The 24,393-nt window shown below is 41.5% G+C and overlaps 1 protein-coding gene across 3 annotated transcripts in view; it reads right to left on the reverse strand.

Moving 5' to 3' along the window:
• LOC122941116 (collagen alpha-1(XIV) chain-like) overlaps window positions 1-24,393 on the reverse strand; it is a 121,568-nt gene that overhangs the window by 72,957 nt on the left and 24,218 nt on the right. The window contains exons 3-14 of one of the 3 annotated variants that reach the window (XM_044298128.1): window positions 19,148-19,258; window positions 18,928-19,071; window positions 17,902-18,015; window positions 13,190-13,351; window positions 12,952-13,107; window positions 12,465-12,584; window positions 12,227-12,391; window positions 11,972-12,136; window positions 11,720-11,892; window positions 11,375-11,504; window positions 10,625-10,767; window positions 10,431-10,554 (exon numbers count right to left, since the gene is read on the reverse strand). In XM_044298128.1, coding sequence (XP_044154063.1) covers window positions 10,431-10,554; window positions 10,625-10,767; window positions 11,375-11,504; window positions 11,720-11,892; window positions 11,972-12,136; window positions 12,227-12,391; window positions 12,465-12,584; window positions 12,952-13,107; window positions 13,190-13,351; window positions 17,902-18,015; window positions 18,928-19,071; window positions 19,148-19,258 — 1,707 coding nt within the window. Of the gene's footprint in view, window positions 1-10,430; window positions 10,555-10,624; window positions 10,768-11,374; window positions 11,505-11,719; window positions 11,893-11,971; window positions 12,137-12,226; window positions 12,392-12,464; window positions 12,585-12,951; window positions 13,108-13,189; window positions 13,352-17,901; window positions 18,019-18,927; window positions 19,072-19,147; window positions 19,259-24,393 lie in introns of all 3 variants that reach the window. The other 2 variants (XM_044298127.1, XM_044298129.1) reach the window with 2 other exon arrangements.

The raw sequence follows: 24,393 nt of genomic DNA on the forward strand, positions 1-24,393 counted from the left end.
GAAGTGCATCATGGGTTTGGTTTGATACGGTAACAGGAAGTGCTACCTACAGGATGTATAGAAACCAGAGTGATCTGTTTACATGGTGAAAACGGGTCAAAAGAGTTCAAATTAAAAAAAAAACACGGGGAAGATGTACAAGAGGTAAGCAACTATATAAGCCTATGTGTTGAAAACCATAGCAATCATGGAAAACCCCTTTAATCAGTTATTTGGGCACTGTTTGGCACTGTTAATAATGCACTAGTCAACACCACTATGTGGGCACACTGGTAGTTCTTGGTATACCTACTCTTAATATTGGCTGTGCCCTTTCCAGTAAGGGACTGGGGTACAATACAACCCCACACTCCATGACTGGTGGTAAATAACACAACAGTAGTCCGCTTTACTATGAAAGAGCTTAGGTGTACCTGTGCCACTCTCCTCACGTGGTCCTGTAGCAACATATAAAAGGGGATGTCCTTCTTAAACATGGAAGGAGCTTGGGCAAGTGCTCCTGTTGTAATTACTACACCCCCTTTGTGATGAGTCAGGTATTAGTTAAAAAGACACGTCCATCAAAATGTTCTCACATCTTCTCAGAGCTGGTGCTACGGGTGTGCAGTGTTTCTGGCTGGGTACCACAGTACCCATGTGGCAGTACCAGCTATACAGCAACTAATGGAGAAGGAGGCACCGGCCTACAAGCAGGTCTTAGGGAGACTTGTAGGTCTTAGGGGGACTATGCACAATACTGTCATAACTAGAGTTGAGCGAACACCTGGATGTTCGGGTTCGAGAAGTTCGGCCGAACATCCCGGAAATGTTCGGGTTCGGGATCCGAACCCGATCCGAACTTCGTCCCGAACCCGAACCCCATTGAAGTCAATGGGGACCCGAACTTTTCGGCACTAAAAAGGCTGTAAAACAGCCCAGGAAAGAGCTAGAGGGCTGCAAAAGGCAGCAACATGTAGGTAAATCCCCTGCAAACAAATGTGGATAGGGAAATGAATTAAAATAAAAATTAAATAAATAAAAATTAACCAAAATCAATTGGAGAGAGGTTCCATAGCAGAGAATCTGGCTTCCCGTCACCCACCACTGGAACAGTCCATTCTCAGATATTTAGGCCCCGGCACCCAGGCAGAGGAGAGAGGTCCCGTAACAGAGAATCTGTCTTCATGTCAGCAGAGAATTAGTCTGCATGTCATAGCAGAGAATGAGGCTTCACGTCAGCCACCACTGCAACAGTCCATTGGCATATATTTAGGCCCAGCACCCAGGCAGAGGAGGGAGGTCCCGTAACAGAGAATCTGTCTTCATGTCAGCAGAGAATTAGTCTGCATGTCATAGCAGAGAATGAGGCTTCACGTCAGCCACCACTGCAACAGTCCATTGGCATATATTTAGGCCCAGCACACACACAGGCAGAGGAGAGAGGTCCCGTAACAGAGAATCTGGCTTCATGTCAGCAGAGAATCAGTCTGCATGTCATAGCAGAGAATGAGGCTTCACGTCAGCCACCACTGCAACAGTCCATTGGCATATATTTAGGCCCAGCACACACACAGGCAGAGGAGAGAGGTCCCGTAACAGAGGATCTGGCTTCATGTCAGCAGAGAATCAGTCTGCATGTCATAGCAGAGAATCAGGCTTCACGTCAGCCACCACTGCAACAGTCCATTGTCATAAATTTAGGCCCAGCACCCAGGCAGAGGAGAGAGGTCCCGTAACAGACAATCTGGCTTCATGTCAGCAGAGAATTAGTCTGCATGTCATAGCAGAGAATGAGGCTTCACGTCAGCCACCACTGCAACAGTCCATTGGCATATATTTAGGCCTAGCACACAGGCAGAGGAGAGAGGTCCCGTAACAGACAATCTGGCTTCATGTCAGCAGAGAATCAGTCTGCATGTCATAGCAGAGAATGAGGCTTCACGTCACCCACCACTGCAACAGTCCATTGGCATATATTTAGGCCTAGCACACAGGCAGAGCAGAGAGGTCCCGTAACAGACAATCTGGCTTCATGACAGCAGAGAATCAGTCTGCATGTCATAGCAGAGAATGAGGCTTCACGTCACCCACCACTGCAACAGTCCATTGGCATATATTTAGGCCTAGCACACAGGCAGAGCAGAGAGGTCCCGTAACAGACGATCTGGCTTCATGTCAGCAGAGAATCAGTCTGCATGTCATAGCAGAGAATGAGGCTTCACGTCAGCCACCACTGCAACAGTCCATTGGCATATATTTAGGCCCAGCACCCAGGCAGAGGAGGGAGGTCCCGTAACAGAGAATCTGTCTTCATGTCAGCAGAGAATTAGTCTGCATGTCATAGCAGAGAATGAGGCTTCACGTCAGCCACCACTGCAACAGTCCATTGGCATATATTTAGGCCTAGCACACAGGCAGAGCAGAGAGGTCCCGTAACAGACAATCTGGCTTCATGACAGCAGAGAATCAGTCTGCATGTCATAGCAGAGAATGAGGCTTCACGTCACCCACCATGTCCGACCATGTCCACGACCATGTCCACGTCCGCGTCCCTTACTAGATGTTTTTCTCATTGTTATGGTTCACCACAACAACAAATATATTATTTGGCCCAATGTATTGTATTCAAATTCAGCGGGATATAAATTTGAGGCCTAGTATTTAGGCGCTGGGTGACCGGTATGGATTTAGTGACAGAATTAGACTTGGAAATGCACAGAAGCGTGTGTGTGTGAAGTTATTCTGAATGACCCAATGTGCACCTTGAATATTATATACCCTTTTAGGGATAGATTTCAAATAGCTCTGATATAGCAGAAACCACTAAATTATGAAATTGCTAAATTGGGAATTGTATTTCAACCCAGAACAAAAAATGTGCTTTGACGGACACTAAATAACTTTCCCAGCCACAACAGGACAGCGGTAACGAGAGATTTAGCAGGATATAAATTTGAGGCCTAGTATTTAGGCGCTGGGTGACAGGTATGGGTTTAGTGCCAGAATTAGACTTGGAAATACACAGTAGCGGGTGTGTGTGAAGTTATTCTGAATGACCCAATGTGCACCTTGAATATTATATACCCTTTTAGGGATAGATTTCAAATAGCTCTGATATAGCAGAAACCACTAAATTATGAAATTGCTAAATTGGGAATTGTATTTCAACCCAGAACAAGAAATGTGCTTGAACGGACACTAAATAACTCGCCCAGCTACAGCACTAAGGACAGATTTAGCGGGATATAAATTTGAGGCCTAGTATTTAGGCGCTGGGTGACAGGTATGGGTTTAGTGCCAGAATTAGACTTGGAAATACACAGTAGCGGGTGTGTGTGAAGTTATTCTGAATGACCCAATGTGCACCTTGAATATTATATACCCTTTTAGGGATAGATTTCAAATAGCTCTGATATAGCAGAAACCACTAAATTATGAAATTGCTAAATTGGGAATTGTATTTCAACCCAGAACAAAAAATGTGCTTTGACGGACACTAAATAACTTTCCCAGCCACAACAGGACAGCGGTAACGAGAGATTTAGCAGGATATAAATTTGAGGCCTAGTATTTAGGCGCTGGGTGACAGGTATGGGTTTAGTGCCAGAATTAGACTTGGAAATACACAGTAGCGGGTGTGTGTGAAGTTATTCTGAATGACCCAATGTGCACCTTGAATATTATATACCCTTTTAGGGATAGATTTCAAATAGCTCTGATATAGCAGAAACCACTAAATTATGAAATTGCTAAATTGGGAATTGTATTTCAACCCAGAACAAGAAATGTGCTTGAACGGACACTAAATAACTCGCCCAGCTACAGCACTAGGGACAGATTTAGCGGGATATAAATTTGAGGCCTAGTATTTAGGCGCTGGGTGACAGGTATGGGTTTAGTGCCAGAATTAGACTTGGAAATACACAGTAGCGGGTGTGTGTGAAGTTATTCTGAATGACCCAATGTGCACCTTGAATATTATATACCCTTTTAGGGATAGATTTCAAATAGCTCTGATATAGCAGAAACCACTAAATTATGAAATTGCTAAATTGGGAATTGTATTTCAACCCAGAACAAGAAATGTGCTTGAACGGACACTAAATAACTCGCCCAGCTACAGCACTAGGGACAGATTTAGCGGGATATAAATTTGAGGCCTAGTATTTAGGCGCTGGGTGACAGGTATGGGTTTAGTGCCAGAATTAGACTTGGAAATACACAGTAGCGGGTGTGTGTGAAGTTATTCTGAATGACCCAATGTGCACCTTGAATATTATATACCCTTTTAGGGATAGATTTCAAATAGCTCTGATATAGCAGAAACCACTAAATTATGAAATTGCTAAATTGGGAATTGTATTTCAACCCAGAACAAGAAATGTGCTTGAACGGACACTAAATAACTCGCCCAGCTACAGCACTAAGGACAGATTTAGCGGGATATAAATTTGAGGCCTAGTATTTAGGCGCTGGGTGACCGGTATGGATTTAGTGACAGAATTAGACTGGGATATGGCCAAAAAATAAACAGACTATTGCTGGTTAAATGCACTTGGTGTGACAGCTTCACCCTGATGTAGGCTTTAGCCAAAAAACAACCACACCATTGAGGGTTAAATGCACTTGGTGACAGGCGCAGCTTGCCCCTGATTTAGTATATGGCCAAAAAATGAACAGACTATTGCTGGTTAAATGCACTTGGTGTGACAGCTTCACCCTGATGTAGGCTTTAGCCAAAAAACAACCACACCATTGAGGGTTAAATGCACTTGGTCGCAGCTTGTGCTGGCGCACCACAAGACACAAAATGGCCGCCGATCACCCCAGAAAAATGAGACTGACAAACGGTCTGTGCAGCCTAAAAACAGTGAGCAATTGAGGATCAGCAGCTCAATGATCCACAGCTGCAGATCGATCAGTTAATCAAGTCCTTTGGAGGAGTTAATCTGCCTAATCTCGCCCTACTGTCGCAGCCGCAACCTCTCCCTACGCTAATCAGAGCAGAGTGACGGGCGGCGCTATGTGACTCCAGCTTAAATAGAGGCTGGGTCACATGGTGCTCTGGCCAATCACAGCCATGCCAATAGTAGGCATGGCTGTGATGGCCTCTTGGGGCAAGTAGTATGACGCTTGTTGATTGGCTGCTTTGCAGCCTTTCAAAAAGCGCCAAGAAAGCGTCACAAAAGCGCGAAGAAAGCGACGAACACCGAACCCGAACCCGGACTTTTACGAAAATGTCCGGGTTCGGGTCCGTGTCACGGACACCCCAAAATTCGGTACGAACCCGAACTATACAGTTCGAGTTCGCTCATCCCTAGTCATAACTACTAGCAGGTCTTACGGAGACTCTGCAATGTAAAGCCACCATAGAGCCACCCACCCCTGAATCATGGAAGTTGCATCATGTGGGAACCACCACTACCACAACTATGAGTTGGACTGTTGTAACATCTAAGAACTGTGCCTGTCTTCTGAGACTAACTGTACAGTAAGTGGCCAGACCACCTCTCCTGTGAGGCCTCCTTGTTAACCTGCCATTTTACAGTAAATTTAAAAGATTTATTTGGGAGTAGAACATTGATGTCATCAGCATTTGATCATTGGGGGTCCGGGCTATTTGAAGACGCTGCAGCGCTCCTAGCCTCTTCCTAGGCCAGTGACGTCACTTTCTTGGTCACATGACCTATCTGCAGTTCAGTCCCATTCAAGTGAATAGGCCAGGGCTGCAATACCAATCACAGCCACTATACAATGTGAGGCGCTGTGTTGGTATGCTTTGAGGAGGCCACAGCATTCACCAGAGCACCACGGCTTCTTCAAACAGCTGATTGGAGGCAGTGCCAGGAGTTAGACCATCAATATTCTACTCCCGGAAAAGCACTCTGTGCTAAATATTTGTGACCCGACACTTACAATGCACTATATGCATAAATAGTGTTGCAAAAAAACTTTTTTATGTTTGAGGATTCCTTTTATATACAGAAACAAGGAACCGCAATGGGGTCACATGCAGCGCCACCTTATGCTAATGCATATATGACAAGATTCGAGATAGAACACATATATCCACAGGATCTATTTAAACAGCATGCTAAAATCTGGAAAAGATACATAGATGATATTTTTTGTCTATGGGAAGGTTCGGAGGAGTCACTTACAAATTTTCATTTATATCTTAATTCTATCTACCCAGAGTTACAATTCACAATACACTATGATCAGCAAAGTATTAGTTTTCTTGACACCTTGGTTCTTAAACAACAGGATGGCTCCCTACATACAGATCTGTACCGTAAACCTACGGACAGAAACAATTTACTTCATTATAGGAGCTGCCACGCACCTTCAACAAAAAAATCATTACCCAGATCACAATTCGAGCGTATCAAAAGAATAGTAACATCAGAGGAAAATAAACAGAAAAGATTATTAGAAATGACCTCCAAATTCCAGCAGAGAGGATACCCTCAGGAAATAATCTCACCAAAACCAGATTCCAGTCCACAACGAAGAATAGAAAATAAAAAAAGAATCCCTTTTGTACACACCTATCATCCACATTCCTACAAGATTATGAATATTCTCAATAAACACTGGAACGTACTCACTCGTTCCTTCCCCAACATAGAGGAATTCCAAACACGATGCCTACCATGTAGTAGGAGACCTAAAAATTTACGTGATTGGCTTGTCAGAGCGGATATTGGCCCGAGCAGTACCACTTTACATCAGCGCTTACTTGGTAAAGCCAGACAGGGTACGTTTCCCTGCCTACATTGTGCGCAATGTTCCAACGTAATGAAAGGGGACAAAATTCATCATCCACAGTCTGGTGAATCCATCCAAATCAAGGGGTTTCATACTTGCCAATCCAATTATGTAATCTATCTTCTGAAATGCCCATGTGGCCTGATTTATGTAGGGGAAACTACCCAAAGTGTGAGGGATCGTATCTGCCAACACAAGTCTACTATTAGATGCGAGAACCTATTGCTCCCAGTCCCTCACCACTTTCACAAAATGAAACACAGCGTATCCCAATTGAAATTTCAGGTAATAGAAAAAATTGAATTACCTAGAAGAGGAGGTAATAGACAACAAATACTTAAAAAACGTGAGGCGTATTGGATACACAGGCTACAGAGTTTAGAACCTAAGGGACTCAACAGAGATTATGAATTGTCCTCTTTTATTTAAATAAATGTAATGTCATTGGTATAGGTGTTACTTAGTGGAGATTATGACTAATTATCTACCTTTTGTTTTTTTCAGATGCATTAAGAACCGGACCCCCACCAATGTTTGCCATTTTTATCTATATCCTTTTCTAGGTGTTGGTTCTTTTATTTCTTTCATTTTTTCCCCCTCTTTCCCCCCCCCCCACCTTTTTCTTTGATCGCCATTTTCCTTCTATTCCTTCTGTTCTCTTCCCTTTTCTTTTCCCTCTTCTTTCTCTCTTTCTATTTTCTTCCCCTTTTTCTTCATTTTATACCTCCTTCCTTTCTCTATTCCTCTAATTTCTCATCTTCTCTTCCCTCACTAGCTTTACCTTAAATCAGGATTTTTCCTATATTTATTCTGTCATAGGTGTAGATTGTATATCCCAAACACATATATTCCACACCATTTATTCCAACTCAGCTCCAATTATAGACACTGACCTAAGCTTAAAACTATGATCGCATTCGATGCGTTCCAAGCTGGAACGCATTTGCTACTTCCGGTCGGGGCCGGAACACACTTCCGGTTCGCGATCTCCTCAGGATAACACAATACATATAGTCACACCCCACATTAGAACATTCCTTGTCTCTACACCAGCAGCGCTATTATCCAATATCTCCCCAGGACGTATATATAGATTATATTCACCGGTATAGATGGGGCGACATGCGTTCCAGCATGGAACGCATGGGCACTTCCGGTTTCGTCACTTCCTCCCGGGCCGGCTATATTAGAACACATGTACCGCCTAGCCATAGCGTTCATATGGGTGTGGATACACCATCAGCTTTATTTCTCCTATGGTTTCTCCTCCTTCTTATGGCAACTTGGTAAGTGTTGTTTTGTTGAAATGGGGGCACCCGGTTCTATAAGAATTAGCCTCAATTGCATCTGTCTGTACTTATAATGTGCATTGTTCACTCTGTTAATTCTAATCTGGGACAGAGGTCGTTTTCTAAATTGTAGTTCAAGCTAGTTATATCAAAGGATCGCATATTCACTCTTTTACTCATCTGTGCATACTAATATAATTAGAATATCTATTTACCTTCAATGGAATAATTATCCTTAACGTCGATCCACTATATACGGAGTGCCAAGTTTTTGGATGCTTCTGATAATTCATGTAAATGAATATGACCACATTGCCGTAGTAGCGGTTTCTGTATTATTTCTGAATTTTTATTATTTTTTTCATTTTTCCATTTTGTATTTCTTACTTTGAATATTATTTTTTATTTTTTATTATTATTTTTTTCTGGATTATTCTGACTTTTATCGGAGTATCTTCTATGTTAAGTGCCAGTATTATATGTCAAAATAAGGCTCTATGGTAATTGTTGATATTGCCTTTATACTGTATATTTACCGAATTATTCTCTTATTATCACAGTGTTTGATAAAGGTCGTATGACCGAAACGTCACAAATTGGTGAAAGTTGCCCAAAATAAAAACGAACACATAAGAATTCAATTTGAGTGCGGTTGTTATTCTGTTTAAATGCACTATATGCTATATAAAATTTCAATCAAGCTAGTAAAAAAAAATGGTACATCTGTAAATGATTTCTTTATTACTCTTAATGGAGACATTTGATGTCTACTGCATATGAAGGATTTGGCAATTTATGGACATCTGTGGACAAAAGTGTTGTCTCAGGAGAGAAATAAATTAACAACTTCTCAGATTTACAGCATAATCCATTATCAGGAAATAAATTCAACATCATTGAATACTTCTCGCTTTCTCAAATGGACAAGAGATTTAGAATTAATGTATTCCCTAGATTTAAATGGTAGGAAAAAGAATACTAAAAAGATGGGTAATACTTTTTAATTAAATCAGAATTATTAAGAGATGTTCTGGAAAATACATTTTAGAGTCTACAGAGGTTGTGATATTAAATTCAAAACTGCTCTTAAACCTAATATTGATATCAATGCTTCTACAGATGATGTTATATACAAGATCAACTGCGCATATGTCGATTGTACTGTCACCGACATATTCTCAAGATTTCAGGGCCAGGCATAAAGGCAGTGAGGATGGTTATTCCTGTCAATCAGTGGAGAAGAGGCAGTGGAAATGGGGGAGAGGAGAAGGATAAGCAGGGCTCCAAGGGGTTAGGCCAGCTCTTCGGTGCTCCGAGCACCTAATTTGCATAATAACAGTAGTAGGAACTTCTTTACATTGGCACATTTGATTGCAGCAAGATAGAGCTTGTTGCACTTAGCATGTTCAACCTTAAAGGGGTTGTCTCACTTCAGTAAGTTGCATTTATCATGTAGAGAAAGTTAATACAAGCCACTTACTAATATATTGTGATTATCCATATTGCTTCCCTTGTTGGCTGGATTCATTTTTCCATCACATTATACTCTGCTCGTTTCCAAGGTTATGACCACCCTGCAATCCAGCAGTGGTGGTCATGCTTGCACACTATAGGCAAAAGCATCGGCCTCTCTGGTGGCCGGGACTATGGGAGTGCACATAGGCACAGCGCTTTATCCTATGGTGTGCAAGCACGACCACCATTGATTAATTGCAGGGTGGTCATAACCATGGAAACGAGCAGTGTATAATGTGATGGAAAAATGAATCCAGCCAGCAAAGGAAGCAATATGGACAATGACAATACATTAGTAAGTGGCTTGTATTAACTTTCTCTACATGATCAATGCCACTTACTGAAGTGAGACAGCCCCTTTAATAGGTAGTATGCCTGTTTTAATAGGGTTGATCATGCTGACAGTGCCACTGATAGAATTACAGTTTAATTCATGCAGAGTTGTTGGCAGCTAAAAAAACATAGTTAGTGGATCTCCAAAAATTCACCAATGTATCCCCAGCTTATAAATATAATAAAAATGATTTTCTACAGTGGAATGGCTGAACATACACATGCAAAATATCAACAAAGGAAAAGATGGGTTAAACGTACGAGCTGCTTATTCAAGAAGCAAGAAATGGATAATTTAATCAAGCTTTAGCTGCGTGCCCAGGGAATGGGTAGGAGGATTAGATAAGGATTAGAAGTAAAATCTTTTCATCTTTTTTTCTTATAATGTCTTCGCCACATGTAATAGTTTTATATATGTAAAAGGCTATAAAAAAATTATATATATCTTTAAAAAAAAATGCTCTGCAGGAGACAGCACCAGCCCTACATCTAGCCACCAATGTTATCATCATCAATGTCATCAGACTGACTACTAGAACCTACCTGTCCTCTGCTGAATTGTGACAGGGTCACTGGACTCCTCCCCAGACACCGCCACTACAGTTACACTATGCAGGGTCCTAGGCCATAACCCAGACAGAGAGAACTTTGTGTCTTCCACCTTATTCTGCAAAGCAAATGTTTGTTTTAAAGAAGTTCAGTCAAACTCTAAGGGGGCAATGTGGAAACAGCATTACCTCTGTCACCTCCAAACCCTGATCAGTCTCTGCAGAGTAGGTCACCAGGTAGTGTGTGGCTCCCTCCGATGGCTGCCAGTGTAACTGCATGGATGAGTCTGTCACTTGATCCGCAGAGAGAGCACGGGGAGCTGTCAGTGGTACTGAAAGAGACAGCAGAGGATATGTACTAGATTTTAGTCAAGCAGTTTTAATATATATATATATATATATATATATAAATGGCAGCACCTTCTACAAAAAATGAGTGGGAAAAAAAATACTTTATACACCCTTTATAGACCCTTTCTCAAGCTCTATGGATGAGCTGAAATGTTGCGACCACATGGAGGGATAAAGTATTTTTCTTTCCACTCATTTTTTGTGAGAGTGCTGCAATTTCTCTTTTTATATTGTCCTGGATTTGTTGCCAGATCCATTGCCCTGCATATTTATATTTGGCCTGCTGTGCTGCCTTTGTCTTATATACATATATATATATATATATATATATATTTATATTGCACTTATTCCAGTCCTTTGCCCCCTTGGGCTGTCACTCAAACACTCAGTATCTTGTCTGAGTGACTATTTGAGTATATGGACTTGCAGGTAGTGGCCACAGGAAGTTCTGGCTGCTATACATTATACTGTGTCTGTATTACACAGAGAACTGGAAGCACAGAAAGAATGAAATCGTTCATCTTCAGAACATACAAGTATAACAGTGGCATAAGAATACTGTAGATATTTTGTTTAGTAGGAACTTACAGGTTGAGGTGATTCCACGAAGCCCTGCACCCACACCACTGATATAGATGGGGAACACAGACACCAGGTAGTCTGTACGAGACGTTAAGTTCACCAGAACCGCAGAAGAAGAGTCTCCATCTAGTACTACCTGCAAATAAATAGTAGAATGGAGGGGTCAATTTTCTGATAGAGTAAAGGCTACAAATATGGGTTAGGTCATCAAGTAAAGGTGGAGGGGTGGAATAGTGACATTAGACCAGTATAGGACAGAATTTAGTAAAGAGAAGAGAATGGAGCAGTTCATAGGAAATGTATTGTAATTAATGGAGCTGAGTCATGCAAAAGAGTAATATGGGGTTATACCTCTTGCGGAGTTCCTCCTCGTGATGGATAGTAAACTATACGATACTTATTGACAGTCTGTTGAGGAGGAGTCCAGGAGACACGCATGCTCTTAGCTGTTACATCTGAGACCACAAGCTGTGTAGGGCTGGGATGAGGGTCAAGCAACCCTGTTCCAGCAACATTCCAAGACCCTGTATAAGAGGCACAAGTATCACTAAGAAGCCAAGATTCAGTTAAAATAAAGTCTAGTCCATATTCCACATGTCATACCAAAATCTGCTTCCCTCCTCCTCTCCTTCAGTCTCATGCAGAGAGCTCGAGACACATCCCCCACCAAGGAGCTTAGCATTGGGAAGTCAGGTACCATATGTAGTGTCAGCTCTGTTGGCTCTGATGCTATTTGTCTCAACTCAGATTCATCAGCATTCTTAACACCTACAAATCCAAAATGCCCAGAAAAATAAGAAAGGAATATCTATGGTGGCGAAAAGACAGACTGAGGATCAGGTGGCCTCCATTCCTTACCAATGGCAAATATATAAATTCCCGATTGTTTGAGACTTTTTGAAACTGTAATTGCATCATCTTGTGACTTCCCATCTGTCAGTAGGATTAATACCTTCCCTGCCAAGGACCGGGCCCCCGAAGCTGCTCTGAGATTTTCGTCCAAGACATGGATAAGTGCCATACCTAGTCATACACCAATCCTATATGTTATAAGGGTACTGGATCATGGCAGAATCAAAAGAAGTACATTACATACCAGTAAATGTGTTGCCTCCTTTGTATTTCACTCTTTTAATGGCATCTAAGACTTCAGATTTGGAAGAATATGTATTCAAGTCCCACTCTGTTTGTGGCTCTCTGCTGTACTGAGAAAGCCCTAAAGATGAGAATCAATAATATATGTAAAAACATTGACGCACACATTGGTAAGGACCTACAGTAGAAAATCAATGGCCATATACTATATAACATATTATGTCTATATATTGCTCTCTTTCATTCTTCATACACTTCCTATATTCGAACATTGTCAAATCCCTTCCACCATCATGACATTTCCCAGTTTTATTCTTTTCTCCTATTGTAGACAAGAGCTTTCTTTCCTTCATGTTATGTCCCCACAGTGTACTAGCACTAGCCAATATACATAAGTATGTGGCCAACATCTTCACATTACCATAAGCTATTTTAATTTATAATATATATACTATTTATCCCCTACGACCATGTAAGAGTCACAGTACCAATGCGAATCTTGTCCCGGGAAATGTGGAGGGGGCTAAGTATTCCCCAGAGAAAGTTTTTCACAAGCCGGAAGTTAGTGCGTCCTACACTCCATGAACTATCAACCAGTAAAATGATGTCCCACTCAAGTGCAGTGTCACAGTGGTGCATTGATCCTGAAGAGAGAGACAAGAACAATTCATTCAGGAAGAGGTAATGAACTTTGGTTGACTGTCAGCCATAGGATGACTTTATCACCTCTTCGCAGGGTACCAGATGTAGCAGAAACATCTCTTTCCATTTTGGAGGAAATCTTAGGCAACATGGTTTCATTTTCAGAGCCATATTTTTTAATTTCAGGACCAGACCCCTGTGGTCTGGTACTCAGGGTGACTGGGTGATAACTTTCTGTTGTTCTCTCTAGAAACAAAGAAAAGTTGATTAACATGTTCTGCTTTCACAATGCATCTACTGGTAGTTTAAGCCATGGATGTCACTAGCATGCTTAAAAGAAAAAAAAAACTCTGGAAAGGATGGAAAGAAGGAAAGTGAGACGTGTAAGAAAGAAAATACACAGGATATGTGAAAGATAACAAATGAGAAAAAAAACTAAGAATAAAGAAGTGAGTAGAGGAGAAGGGAAGATATAAGAGGAGACAAAATAAGAGAGAAGAAGATGACAAGAGAAGAAGGGTGGTATACTGTGCAAGAAGAGAGGAGCAGAGGCAGGAAAAGCGAGAAGATGAGAAGAAGAGAGAAGAGGGACAAAGAGGACAGAAGTGTAAGAGAGAGGAGAAGAAACAAGTGGAGAGAAGAAGGAAGCGGCAAGTAGAAAAGATGGGAGAAAGAATCTAGGAAAAAAGGCAGAGGAAAAAAAAAGGGAAGGAAAGAGGAGAGAATAAAGAATAGATGAGACCAAACAAGAAGAGAAGGAAATAAAAGAAAAGAAGATTTAATAAGTTGCTATGAAGCAGATATGGATCTGCAGTGTATACTGAATAGATTTTACTTGGAGCTACTCCTAATGGCGTTATCTAAGTGCCCCCCTGGTCTTTATCCTTTATCCTATTATCTTTAACCTCTCTGGAGGGATCTGGACTCCACCGCATGACAACCACCAGGCCTCTGCCTTTTTGAGTAGTCTTTGTTCAGTAGACTGCTGACCCACAGAGGTCAAGAGGTCCCAATACAAAACACTGAGGGATCAAGCAAAACCATAGTCAGGAACAGGCTGGAGTCATGGTAAGCAAACTTTGTGCAATCCAATAAACAGTCTAAGGTCAGGCCAGGAATTGCAGGGTCAGTACAGAGATCAGGCAAAGGTCAGGTCAGGGAGTGATTGGTACACAGGCAAATAAACAAGGCAACAGCACACCTTTGCAGAAAACTAGAGTACAATTGCTCAAGCACCCCATGAGTGCTTTACGGGCAGGGAAAAGCAGAGCTTGTACGAATCAGGCCTCAGTCTCCATGGACAGGATGTAGCTGTTCTACCCTGGTGGGCAGGGGAGCAGAGGAATGCCAGTGAGCTGGGGAAGAAGAGCAGGCAACCAGGTGAGCACTCCAAGAGCTTTGTCCAAGGACAAGATGGTGGCAGGTGCAGATCGCCAACGCAACAGAGAGGGATGGAGCAGGACGAAGCCTTAGTGGAGGCCCAGACAAGACTGGGTTTGTAGGTAGGATAGGACAGGAAAGGGTTAATTGGGAGATAAGGCAGGAGTTAGTGGAGAGGGCCAAAAGAAGCAATAAGTGGAGACAGAAGAGGAGGCGGAGTGTAGGTACCTTCATTAAAGGGTCCATGAGAGAGGTGTCTTCACTTTCCACTAAATCCAGACCTGAACAACTTGCCCCTTAAAGGGAACCCATCATCAGATTTGTGATATGCAGGTACTAATGTGGTGCTGTAGGTCACACCATAGCAAAACCATTGGACTTTAAAAATGTAGCTGTCGATATGTCAATTTGTGAAATGGAGTCATTAGGGTGTCTTCTTACACAGCTGGAGTCAAAGAGTCACCGCTGCAAGCCTGCCAATCTCACAGTGATTCACACTAGTATGCTCTTAAAGAAACAGTTTTTATTATTTTATTACCAAACCAAATAATTCCCAAAGCAGATCCAGGTCAAAATGGCTGCCGTATACGAGGTAACAATAATCGTACAAAATAACTGGACATTCTGGTCCTTTATTAACAGTAAGGGCTCATGCACACAACCGCTGGCTGTATTGCAGATCCACAAAACACGGATACCGGTCATGTGCATTCCGCATTTTGCAGAATGGAGCAGCCTGCCCCGAGTAGAACTTTCCTATCATTGTCCGTAATATAGACAAGAATAGAACATGTTCTATAATTTGGCAGACTTCACATAATGGACGTGTGGAGAAATAGATAGATGCAGACCAAAAATACATTTGTGTGCCCTAAATCTGTATAATGCAAGGAGTATGATGCCTTCCTGGATCGCTTTCAATCACAGTGAGATGGGCAGGCTTGCAGCAATGACTCCTTGACTCGGGAAGTGTAAGAAGACACCCCAATGACTCCATTACCCAAATCTACATATGGAAAGGTACATTTTCAAAGTGCATTTACATAAAAATGCCCAGGCTGAGAGTTTTAACAGATACAACAATTGTTTTGCTGTGGTGTGACCTACAGCACCATATCAGTAGTTGCATATTGCAAATCTGATGACAGGTTTCATTTAAGTCCGATATGATGGTGTGTGGTGCAAAGGTTATGCAATTTCACTTACTGTCACAGCAGCTGGCAATGAGGAGGTCGTAAATGTAACTTGCTGAAGGGCTTGGGGCCCATCAGGACTAGGACCGTTGGCATGTAAGAAGATTTTGCTAGTGATTCTGCTGGGAAGTGGTTATTGGAAACAGGTTCTGCAGAACTAATGATTGTGGTATCCTGACATACACTACCTGTCCAAAAAAAAAAGCCGCCACCTGGATTTAACTAAGCAAATAGATATTATCTTTCAGCTGGCAACAAGTTATTTAACCTAAATTGGTGAAATGAGTTGCTTCTCATTTCTTAAACAACCATGTCGAAGGACACATCTCGTGGTCGTGGAAATGATGTTAGTCTGTTTGAGAAGGGTCAAATCATTGGCATGCATCAGGCAGAGAAAACATCTAAGGAGATTGCAGAAACTACTAAAATTGGGTTAAGAACTGTCCAACGCATTATTAAAAACTGGAAGGATAGCGGGGACCCATCGTATTCGAGGAAGAAATGTGGTGGGAAAAAAATCCTGAATGATCGGCGATCACGTAAACGTTTGGTGAAATCAAATCGAAGAAAAACAACAGTAGAACTCAGGGCTATGTTTAATAGTGAAAGTAAGAGCATTTCCACACGCATAATGCGATGGGAACTCAAGGGATTGGGACTGAACAGCTGTGTAGCCGTAATAAAACCACTAATCAGTGAGGCAAACCAGAAAGAAAGGCTTCAATTTGCTAGGGAGCATAAAGATTGGACTCTGGAGCAATGGAAGAAGGTCATGTGGTCTGATGAGTCCAGATTTACCATGTTCCAGAGTGATGGGCGCATCAGAGTAAGAAAGAGGCAGATGAAGTGATGCACCCATCATGCCTAGTGCCTACTGTACAAGCCTGTGGGGGCAGTGCTACGATCTGGGGTTGCTGCAGTTGGTCAGGTCTAGGTTCAGCAACATATGCACCAAGAATGAGGTCAGCTGACTACCTGAACATACTGAATGACCAGGCTATTCCATCAATGGATTTTTTCTTCCCTGATGGTACGGGCATATTCCAAGATGACAATGCCAGGATTCATCGGGCTCAAATAGTGAAATAGTGGTTCAGGGAGCATGAGACATCATTTTCACACATGGATTGGCCACCACAGAGTCCAAACCTTAACCCCATTGAGAATCTTTGGGATGTGCTGGAGAAGGCTTTGCGCAGCAGTCAGACTCTACCATCATCAATGCAAGATATTGGTGAAAAATTAATGCAACACTGGATGGAAATAAATCTTGTGACATTGCAGAAGCTTATCGAAACAATGCCACAGCGAATGCGTGCCATAATCAGGTGTGTGACCTTTTTTTTTTTGTTGGTGAAATTTTTTTTGGGGGACAGGCAGTGTATTTGTCAACTCAGATTTGGTGTGGTGCGACTGGGGATCACATTTTTGGTATAATGAAATAGGACCTTCAAAGATCTTTGTTTTAACTGTTCTTCTCAAGGTGCTTATAGCTGATAATGTTAAAGGGGTTGTCCGCTTTTTTATATTGATGACCTATCCTCAGGAAATCAATATTAGTCATCAATATCAGATTGGTGGGGGCGGATTAGCAGTGAGCAGGTGTAATTACAACTATGCCGTCCCATTCACTTCAATGGGACGGCTCCAGCTTCAAGGGAATAGGAAGGAGTCATCCCACAGAAGTGAATGGGGACAGCATAGTGGTAATTACACTGCTTACCACTGCAATGTCAATGGCGAGCAGGTAAACAGTGAAGAGAACACAGCGCTGCGGTCTCTTCAAACAACTGATCGGCGGGGTGTCGGCAGTCATCAATATAAAAAACTCAACAATCCCTTTAATGTTATGTAATTGGATGTTTATACTTATTTGTCAATTAAGAAGCTGCTGTGACCGATATATTCCATCGCCACGCAGCGTGTCCGTGTGTTTTATTTGGTTATTTAAGAATTGGTGGGGGTCAGGTTTGGGGTACAAGAAGAGGAATTTCTGACAATTATACAATACCCTAGTCAAGTGATGTATAGAGAGAAGAGGAGTGGAGAAGAAAGATAAGGGGCAGTGGAGACAGAAGACAAGAGGAGAAGAGAGAGGAGGGAGGGGATAGAAAACAATGGGGAAGATAATACATGAGAGGAGATGAGAATGCAGAAGAGGGATACAAGAGAGAAAAGCATAGGAAAAAAAAGAATAAAACTATTTGTTGACTTCCTGCAGACCTGTCTGAGATGTGCTGCTCCTTACAGATGGGGAAGATTCCATCTCATAGGTCCTCAGGGTTGGAGTTATTTCTGGTTTCTTCTTATCAGTCTTGAATTGAGCTTTCAAATCATCTACTATGTTCATATAATAGACACAATCAGTTATATAAATGTTCACACATCCAAACTACTTAGATAACCATCCATCTCCATGGCAGTTTCTCACAAAATGTCTAACAACTTTCTGCAGCACTTTCGTAAGGGAGGAACAAAGGGCGCAGCACTTTTGTAAAGTGGGAACGAACTAAGGGGGCAACACTTTTGTAACATGGGCACTAAGGGGGCAGCTCTATTGTTAGGGGGCACTAAGGTGCAGTTTTTGTAAGGAGGCCCTAGTGGGTCAACAGTTTTGTAACTTTGGCACTAAGGGGGCAGTTCTATTGTTAGAAGGCACTAAAGTGCAGTTTTTGTAAGGAGGCTCTAGTGCAGGCATGTCCAAACTGCGGCCCTCCAGCTGTTGCAAAACTACAACTCCCAGCATGCCTTGATAGCTTACAGCTATTAGGACATGCTGGGAGTTGTAGTTTTGCAACAGCTGGAGGGCCGCAGTTTGGACATGCCTGCTCTAGTGGGTCAACAATTTTGTAAAGGGGGCACTAAGGGGGCAGTTCTTCTGGGAAGGGGCACTAAGCGGGCAACACTACTGTGAAGCAGCAAAATTGTGTGGGTGCACTAAGGAGTAAAAACTACTGTGTGGGGGCTGTATGGGATTGGGCGTGTATAGATAATCATTGGATTGAATTACAGGAGTGGCTTAGTTAAAAAAAAATAAAAAAATTCCGCCACTGGTTTTACCCCTTTTTGGGTTTACCAAAAATTGAGAGGTATGCGTTTAGGCACTAAGACTGAAATTGTAGATGCAGCATCTTCACCAGCTTTTCAGAAAGTCCCTTTTTATTGGAGCCTCTTGGACTTTCCAACCTGGCAAGTATACTATCTTTGGCCCTTTGCGCAGTTCCCCTTTAATTCCACACAGTTACTCACTGATAAATCTCTTCTTTGCTATCAGAATGTCGTTCTCTCCTTGAATCACATGTATCTGGAGAATATATTCCTTTCCAGGATCCAGACCACCTACTGTCACTTTGGGGGTCTTGGTTTTCAGCATTACCTCTTGCTCTGGGTCCCCTGAAATAAAAGAGACTGGTCTTCGTCTTGTTGGTTACAGGTGATACGGGGATCCCATCAATCTTCATAATCTCACCTGTAAGTGGTTTAACTAGGACCTTGTAGCCATTGCTGAGTCCTTCTGCCTCTCTCCATTTCATCTGTAGTCTATCTTCAGCAAGGACTGATAGTCTTAATCGCCCGATGCCTTTGAGAAGGAACAAAAAGTATCTGAACAGTGACTGGAGCTTAAAGAGGATGTCTGGAATTCTGATTAATAGGCGGAAGTCCCATGTTCAGGACCCTCATCTACTGGCTAGATTGGAAACCTGCCACAAAGGGCGTCTCTCTTACTCTACTACTAGAGGGACAGCCTATTCATTTCAGTGATAACTGTGTAATGCCTTGTTTCCCCTGTAGTGGCGCTGTAGGGAAACTGAACACATGCTGCCAGGTTCTTCTACAAATTCCAGCTCATTGTGAGGGTGAGACAGGATACCAGCTGATGAATTTATCACTGGAGGACCTTTCTAACAAAAAAGGCTTGCTAAAATAGACAATCTATTTATTATTCTGCAAAAAATGTAGAAAACAAATTGTATTACAGTTGTATTATATTTTTTATATTCTATAACTCATAGTTTCCAAGTCTCAAAGCAAAATCTGCAACAGGGCTCTCTCCACCTATCATGTGCCATTTGTTATACTGTTGACTTCTTCTTTGGCCCACTTCAATCACCAGACCTGGGTGTGACTGTTGTCTCCTGGTATCCAACATAACTACACCCATGTTTATGGAGCCACGACACAGTGACCCCTACAGGAGTATCTAGAAGTAAGATTTATATTCTTGTGAACTCTAGTGGCCAAGTAACACAAAATGTTTTTGTCTTTTTTCCCCATTTATTCAACCCGTTCAGCACTGGATGATTTTTTGTTTCCGCATTTACATTTTTCACTCCCTGTCTTTCGGGATCTATAATATATATTTTTTTCTGTTCACATGAGGGCTTCTGCCGTTATGTTGGAGGAAGCCAAGCAGATTGATACATAGTTTTGTGGGAAACGATTCAGTATAAATTATAATATATACATATTAGTCTTAGTTCATGCTGAGTTCCACATGTGTACATTTTCTGCACAGAAATGTATCTGTGGTGCAGATTTTAAAATGTTAATTTCTGCTGCAGATTGATTGCAGATTTTCCCATTGATTTGGAGGGTGGCTGCACATGTGCGCATGCAGTCTGTTCACTTCTGAGGTCCCGTTCTGGAGAGGTGAGACCAGCACCTATCTACAGTGCCTTGCAAAAGTATTCACCCCCCCCCCCCCCTTGACTTTTTTCATATTTTGTTACATTACAGCCTTAAGTTCAATGTTTTTTTTTTTTTTTATTGGGAAAACTTCAAAACATTTACAGTAAAGAAAAAAGTTTTTACAATCTCTCAATTCTTAGTGACCCAACTAATTATATATAAATATGATTATAAATATATTCAGCTAATCTTTTCATAGCGTTTAGAAAACCCTCCCCTCCCTCCCCCCCAATTTGTGGTGCGTCAAAGTAGGACCCCTGTACATAATACAACCTGACCTCAGCTAATCAGTCCTCCAACCACTCCATATCCTACTCCACTGGTATTCAATTTCCCTCCGTCTGTATATTATTTTCTCGTAGTTCTTTACCTTATCAATTAAGTTTGACCATGTATTTATATCTGGAATGGATCGGGCAAACCAGGTCCGACTAATCAGAACTCTAGCCAACATCAGTATTCTACTCAGGAAGATCTTTTGATACTTATGATTTTTTAGTTTGGAAAGATCATTAAGAACAAATACTTGTGGTTCAAAAGGAATTCGAATCTTTAGTTTACACATAATACAATTATTAATACCATTCCAGTAATTTATAAGTTTTGGACAGGTCCATATCATATGGAGAAAGTCCGCTCCCACAGTGTCACATTTGGGACAATTGGACGTAACTCTTAACCCACATTTATTCATCCAAAAGGGAGTGATATATAATCTGTGACAAATATAGAATTGTATTAGAACATGGTTAAAGTTCTGGGACAATAAAGATAAATTCCCAAAAATATTCTCCCACCCTTCTCCCTGTAAATTCGGACAGTCCACCTCCCAAAGTTTTTGTCCTGGTGAATGTATATCACTAAACCGTGCCTTAACTAATAACTTATATATATTTGAAATTTTTATTCTAGAAAGTGTGCCCCCTACCCAATCATTCAGAAAGGATAAATTATCTATATCCAACAGCCGCTTATCATCCAGGCTAGATAGTACAGATCGCAATTGAAAGTACCTAAACCATGAAAGATTTTTTATATTATGTGCCATTTCTATATAAGGTTTAATTTCTCTATTTTTAACTACCTGTGAAATATATAAGATTTTATTCTTCTGCCAAAATTTGTCGGCTGCAATTTCATCCAGCCTTTGTAAATATAAATTGTGCCAAAGAGGCGTAAATGTGAGTGAACCCTTAACCTTCAACCATGTCCTAATTGTAGCCCACACTCTAAGGAGTAATTTTATAGTCTCTCTATAGCCTTGCTCATAACTCTTCAATAAACCAGATTCCAACAAGGTAAAGATGTTATTGTGAGCATAGCTAGTTACCAACTTCCCCAGCAGTGCGCTGTTCTCTGCTTCATAGCACATCAATAACTGGGCTGCAATAAAATACCCCTTAAAGTAGGGGAGATTTAAACCCCCACAATCCACTGATTTATACAAATATTCCAACTTAATTCGCACTCGCTTTCTTCCCCATATTAGGTCATTTATTATTCTTTCCATAAGTTTAAAATATTTGTCTTGTATCCAAATAGGTGTATTCCTGAGCACATAAAGAAATTGTGGTAATATCACCATTTTAACCAGTGAAACTCGATCAGCTCTAGATAGGGGAAGTTTCAACCAAATCCCTATTTTAGCTCTAATCTTTACCATGATGGGGATCAAATTAAGTTCTACAAAGTTTTCAACCCTAGATGATATAATCAAACCCAAATACTGAAAAGTATCAACAATATCCAACTGAGTAACAGGAACCTCTTTCTGTGGCAGGGGGTCTATTGGAAGCAGACTAGTCTTGGCCCAGTTTATAAGAAGATCAGACACCTCACCAAATACTTTAACCATTTGAATAATCCTAGGGAGAGTAGTTTCCGTATGGTCTATAAAAAACAGAACATCATCTGCGTATAATGAGATGCGGTCTTGTGTTCCTAGCGTACCAAATCCTTTGACCTGATCGTCCTGCCTGATGGCCATCGCAAGGGGTTCAATATATATATCGAATAGTAAGGGAGATAATGGGCAACCCTGACGGGTGCCTCTGTTTAACTCGATACTACTACTCAAAATTCCATTAAGACTCAATTTAGCCCTTGGAGATCCATACAATACCCTAAGAGTGCGTATAAACCTTTCTCCAAAGCCCATCCTAGCAAGAACCTTCCAGAGGAAACGCCACTCCACCCTGTCAAAGGCCTTAGAGGCATCCAATGACAGGATGGAGCGGGCGGTCCCCCCAGGGGCCTGGATATTAGAAAAGAGCCGATGTAAATTATGATGTGTGCCCTTATTTTTAATAAAACCGCTCTGATCCGGATGGATTATGGAGGAGACGACCCCAGAAAGCCTTGTAGCAAGGACCCTCGCCAAAAGCTTTACATCTGCATTAAGCAGTGAAATTGGTCTATAGGATTCTAAATCTAGAGGGTCCTTGCCTTTTTTTGGAATTAGTATCACTGTAGCCTCCATCATTGAATCTGGCAACATCCCATCCTCCATTGATTCGGCAAAAACCTCCAATAATCTAGGAAGAATACAGTCCCCGTATTTACTATAGAATTCATATGGAAGCCCGTCTGAACCAGGAGTAGAATTAGCTAAACATAATTTAATAGCTCCCTCAAGTTCATGAATTGAGATCTCCAGTTCCAATGCTTTCTTTTGCATCTCAGTGATAGTTGAAAAGTTGATCCTATCTAGATAGAAATCTATCTTATCATCTGTAATATTAGAATCAGCCTTGTACAGATCTAGAAAATAATCAACAAAGGCCTTCTCCACCGGACCCTGTCCAGAAACTATCCTACCATCCCTCATTCGAACCTTGTCTAAATGTTTTTTGGGTTGTTGATTGGAGATTACTCTGGAGAGGAGTCTACCGGGTCGCCCAGACTCTGAAAAATATTTTTGCCCTTTAAAAAAGAGATTCTGTTGAGCTTTATCCAGTAGAAAATTAGCATATATTTGTGTGGCTTTTTGCATATTTTCCCTATTATTCTCCGTCTTATTTATATGAAAGGATTCTGTCGCTGACACTACATGTTTTTCTAGATTTTTCTGTTTTTTTCCATATTCCCTTCTAAGATTCGTGATATTACTAACCATCAATCCCCTCATGTACGCCTTAAAGGTATCCCATACCACTTGAATTTTTGCTGAACCGTAGTTAATATCCCAGAATCGGCCTATATCATTTCGAATTATTTCATGTGTCTTTATAACTGATAGCCAGTAAGGGTTTAGTCTAAAGGGCGGTCTTGGTGTATATCTTTCCGGAGACAAGCATAATTCTAGTACTAACGGGGAATGGTCAGATATTGACCTTGTTTCATATTTCATTCGTTTTATCAATTTCACATATTTACTATTTATCAATACAAGGTCTATTCTGGACAACGATTTACCTGCTTTACTAAAGCATGAAAAAACCCTTTTCCCCTGTCCCAGATATTCCCAAGCGTCCTCAAATCCAGCCTCCAGACAAAACCGTGCGAGGGGAGACCCCTGGACCGGACTGTCACTCTTAGCACTCATAGAGACCCTGTCACGTAGAGGATCGATGACACAGTTAAAATCGCCAATAATCAGTGTTGGACATTCTGGCCATTTATCCATAAATAATAAAAGAGAATTAAGAACCAAAAGAGAAAATGGCGGAGGGATATAGACAAAGGCCAAAATACATAACTCTCCCCCTAACCTGCAATATAAAAAAATAAATCTCCCCTGTTGGTCGACAGAGGATGCCTCACAAACGAAGTCAATAAGTCTGTGTATCAACACCGTAACACCTCTCGAGTAGTTGGAGAGGGTAGAATGATACCTATGCACAGCCCATCCCCTGTCGACCATTCTAGTGGTCTCCTCAGTGAGATGGGTCTCTAACAGGCATACTATTGCTGGTAAATGGGCCTGAGTCAGGTCGAAAACCGCTTGTCTCTTACCTCTTTCCCCCAAACCCCGTACATTCCAAGCAAAAATTCTAATCATCGTCATTAACAATGGTTAAATGGGGG

The sequence above is a fragment of the Bufo gargarizans genome, chromosome 6 (genome assembly GCF_014858855.1).
Source record: "Bufo gargarizans isolate SCDJY-AF-19 chromosome 6, ASM1485885v1, whole genome shotgun sequence".
Classification (NCBI taxonomy): Eukaryota; Metazoa; Chordata; class Amphibia; order Anura; family Bufonidae; genus Bufo; species Bufo gargarizans.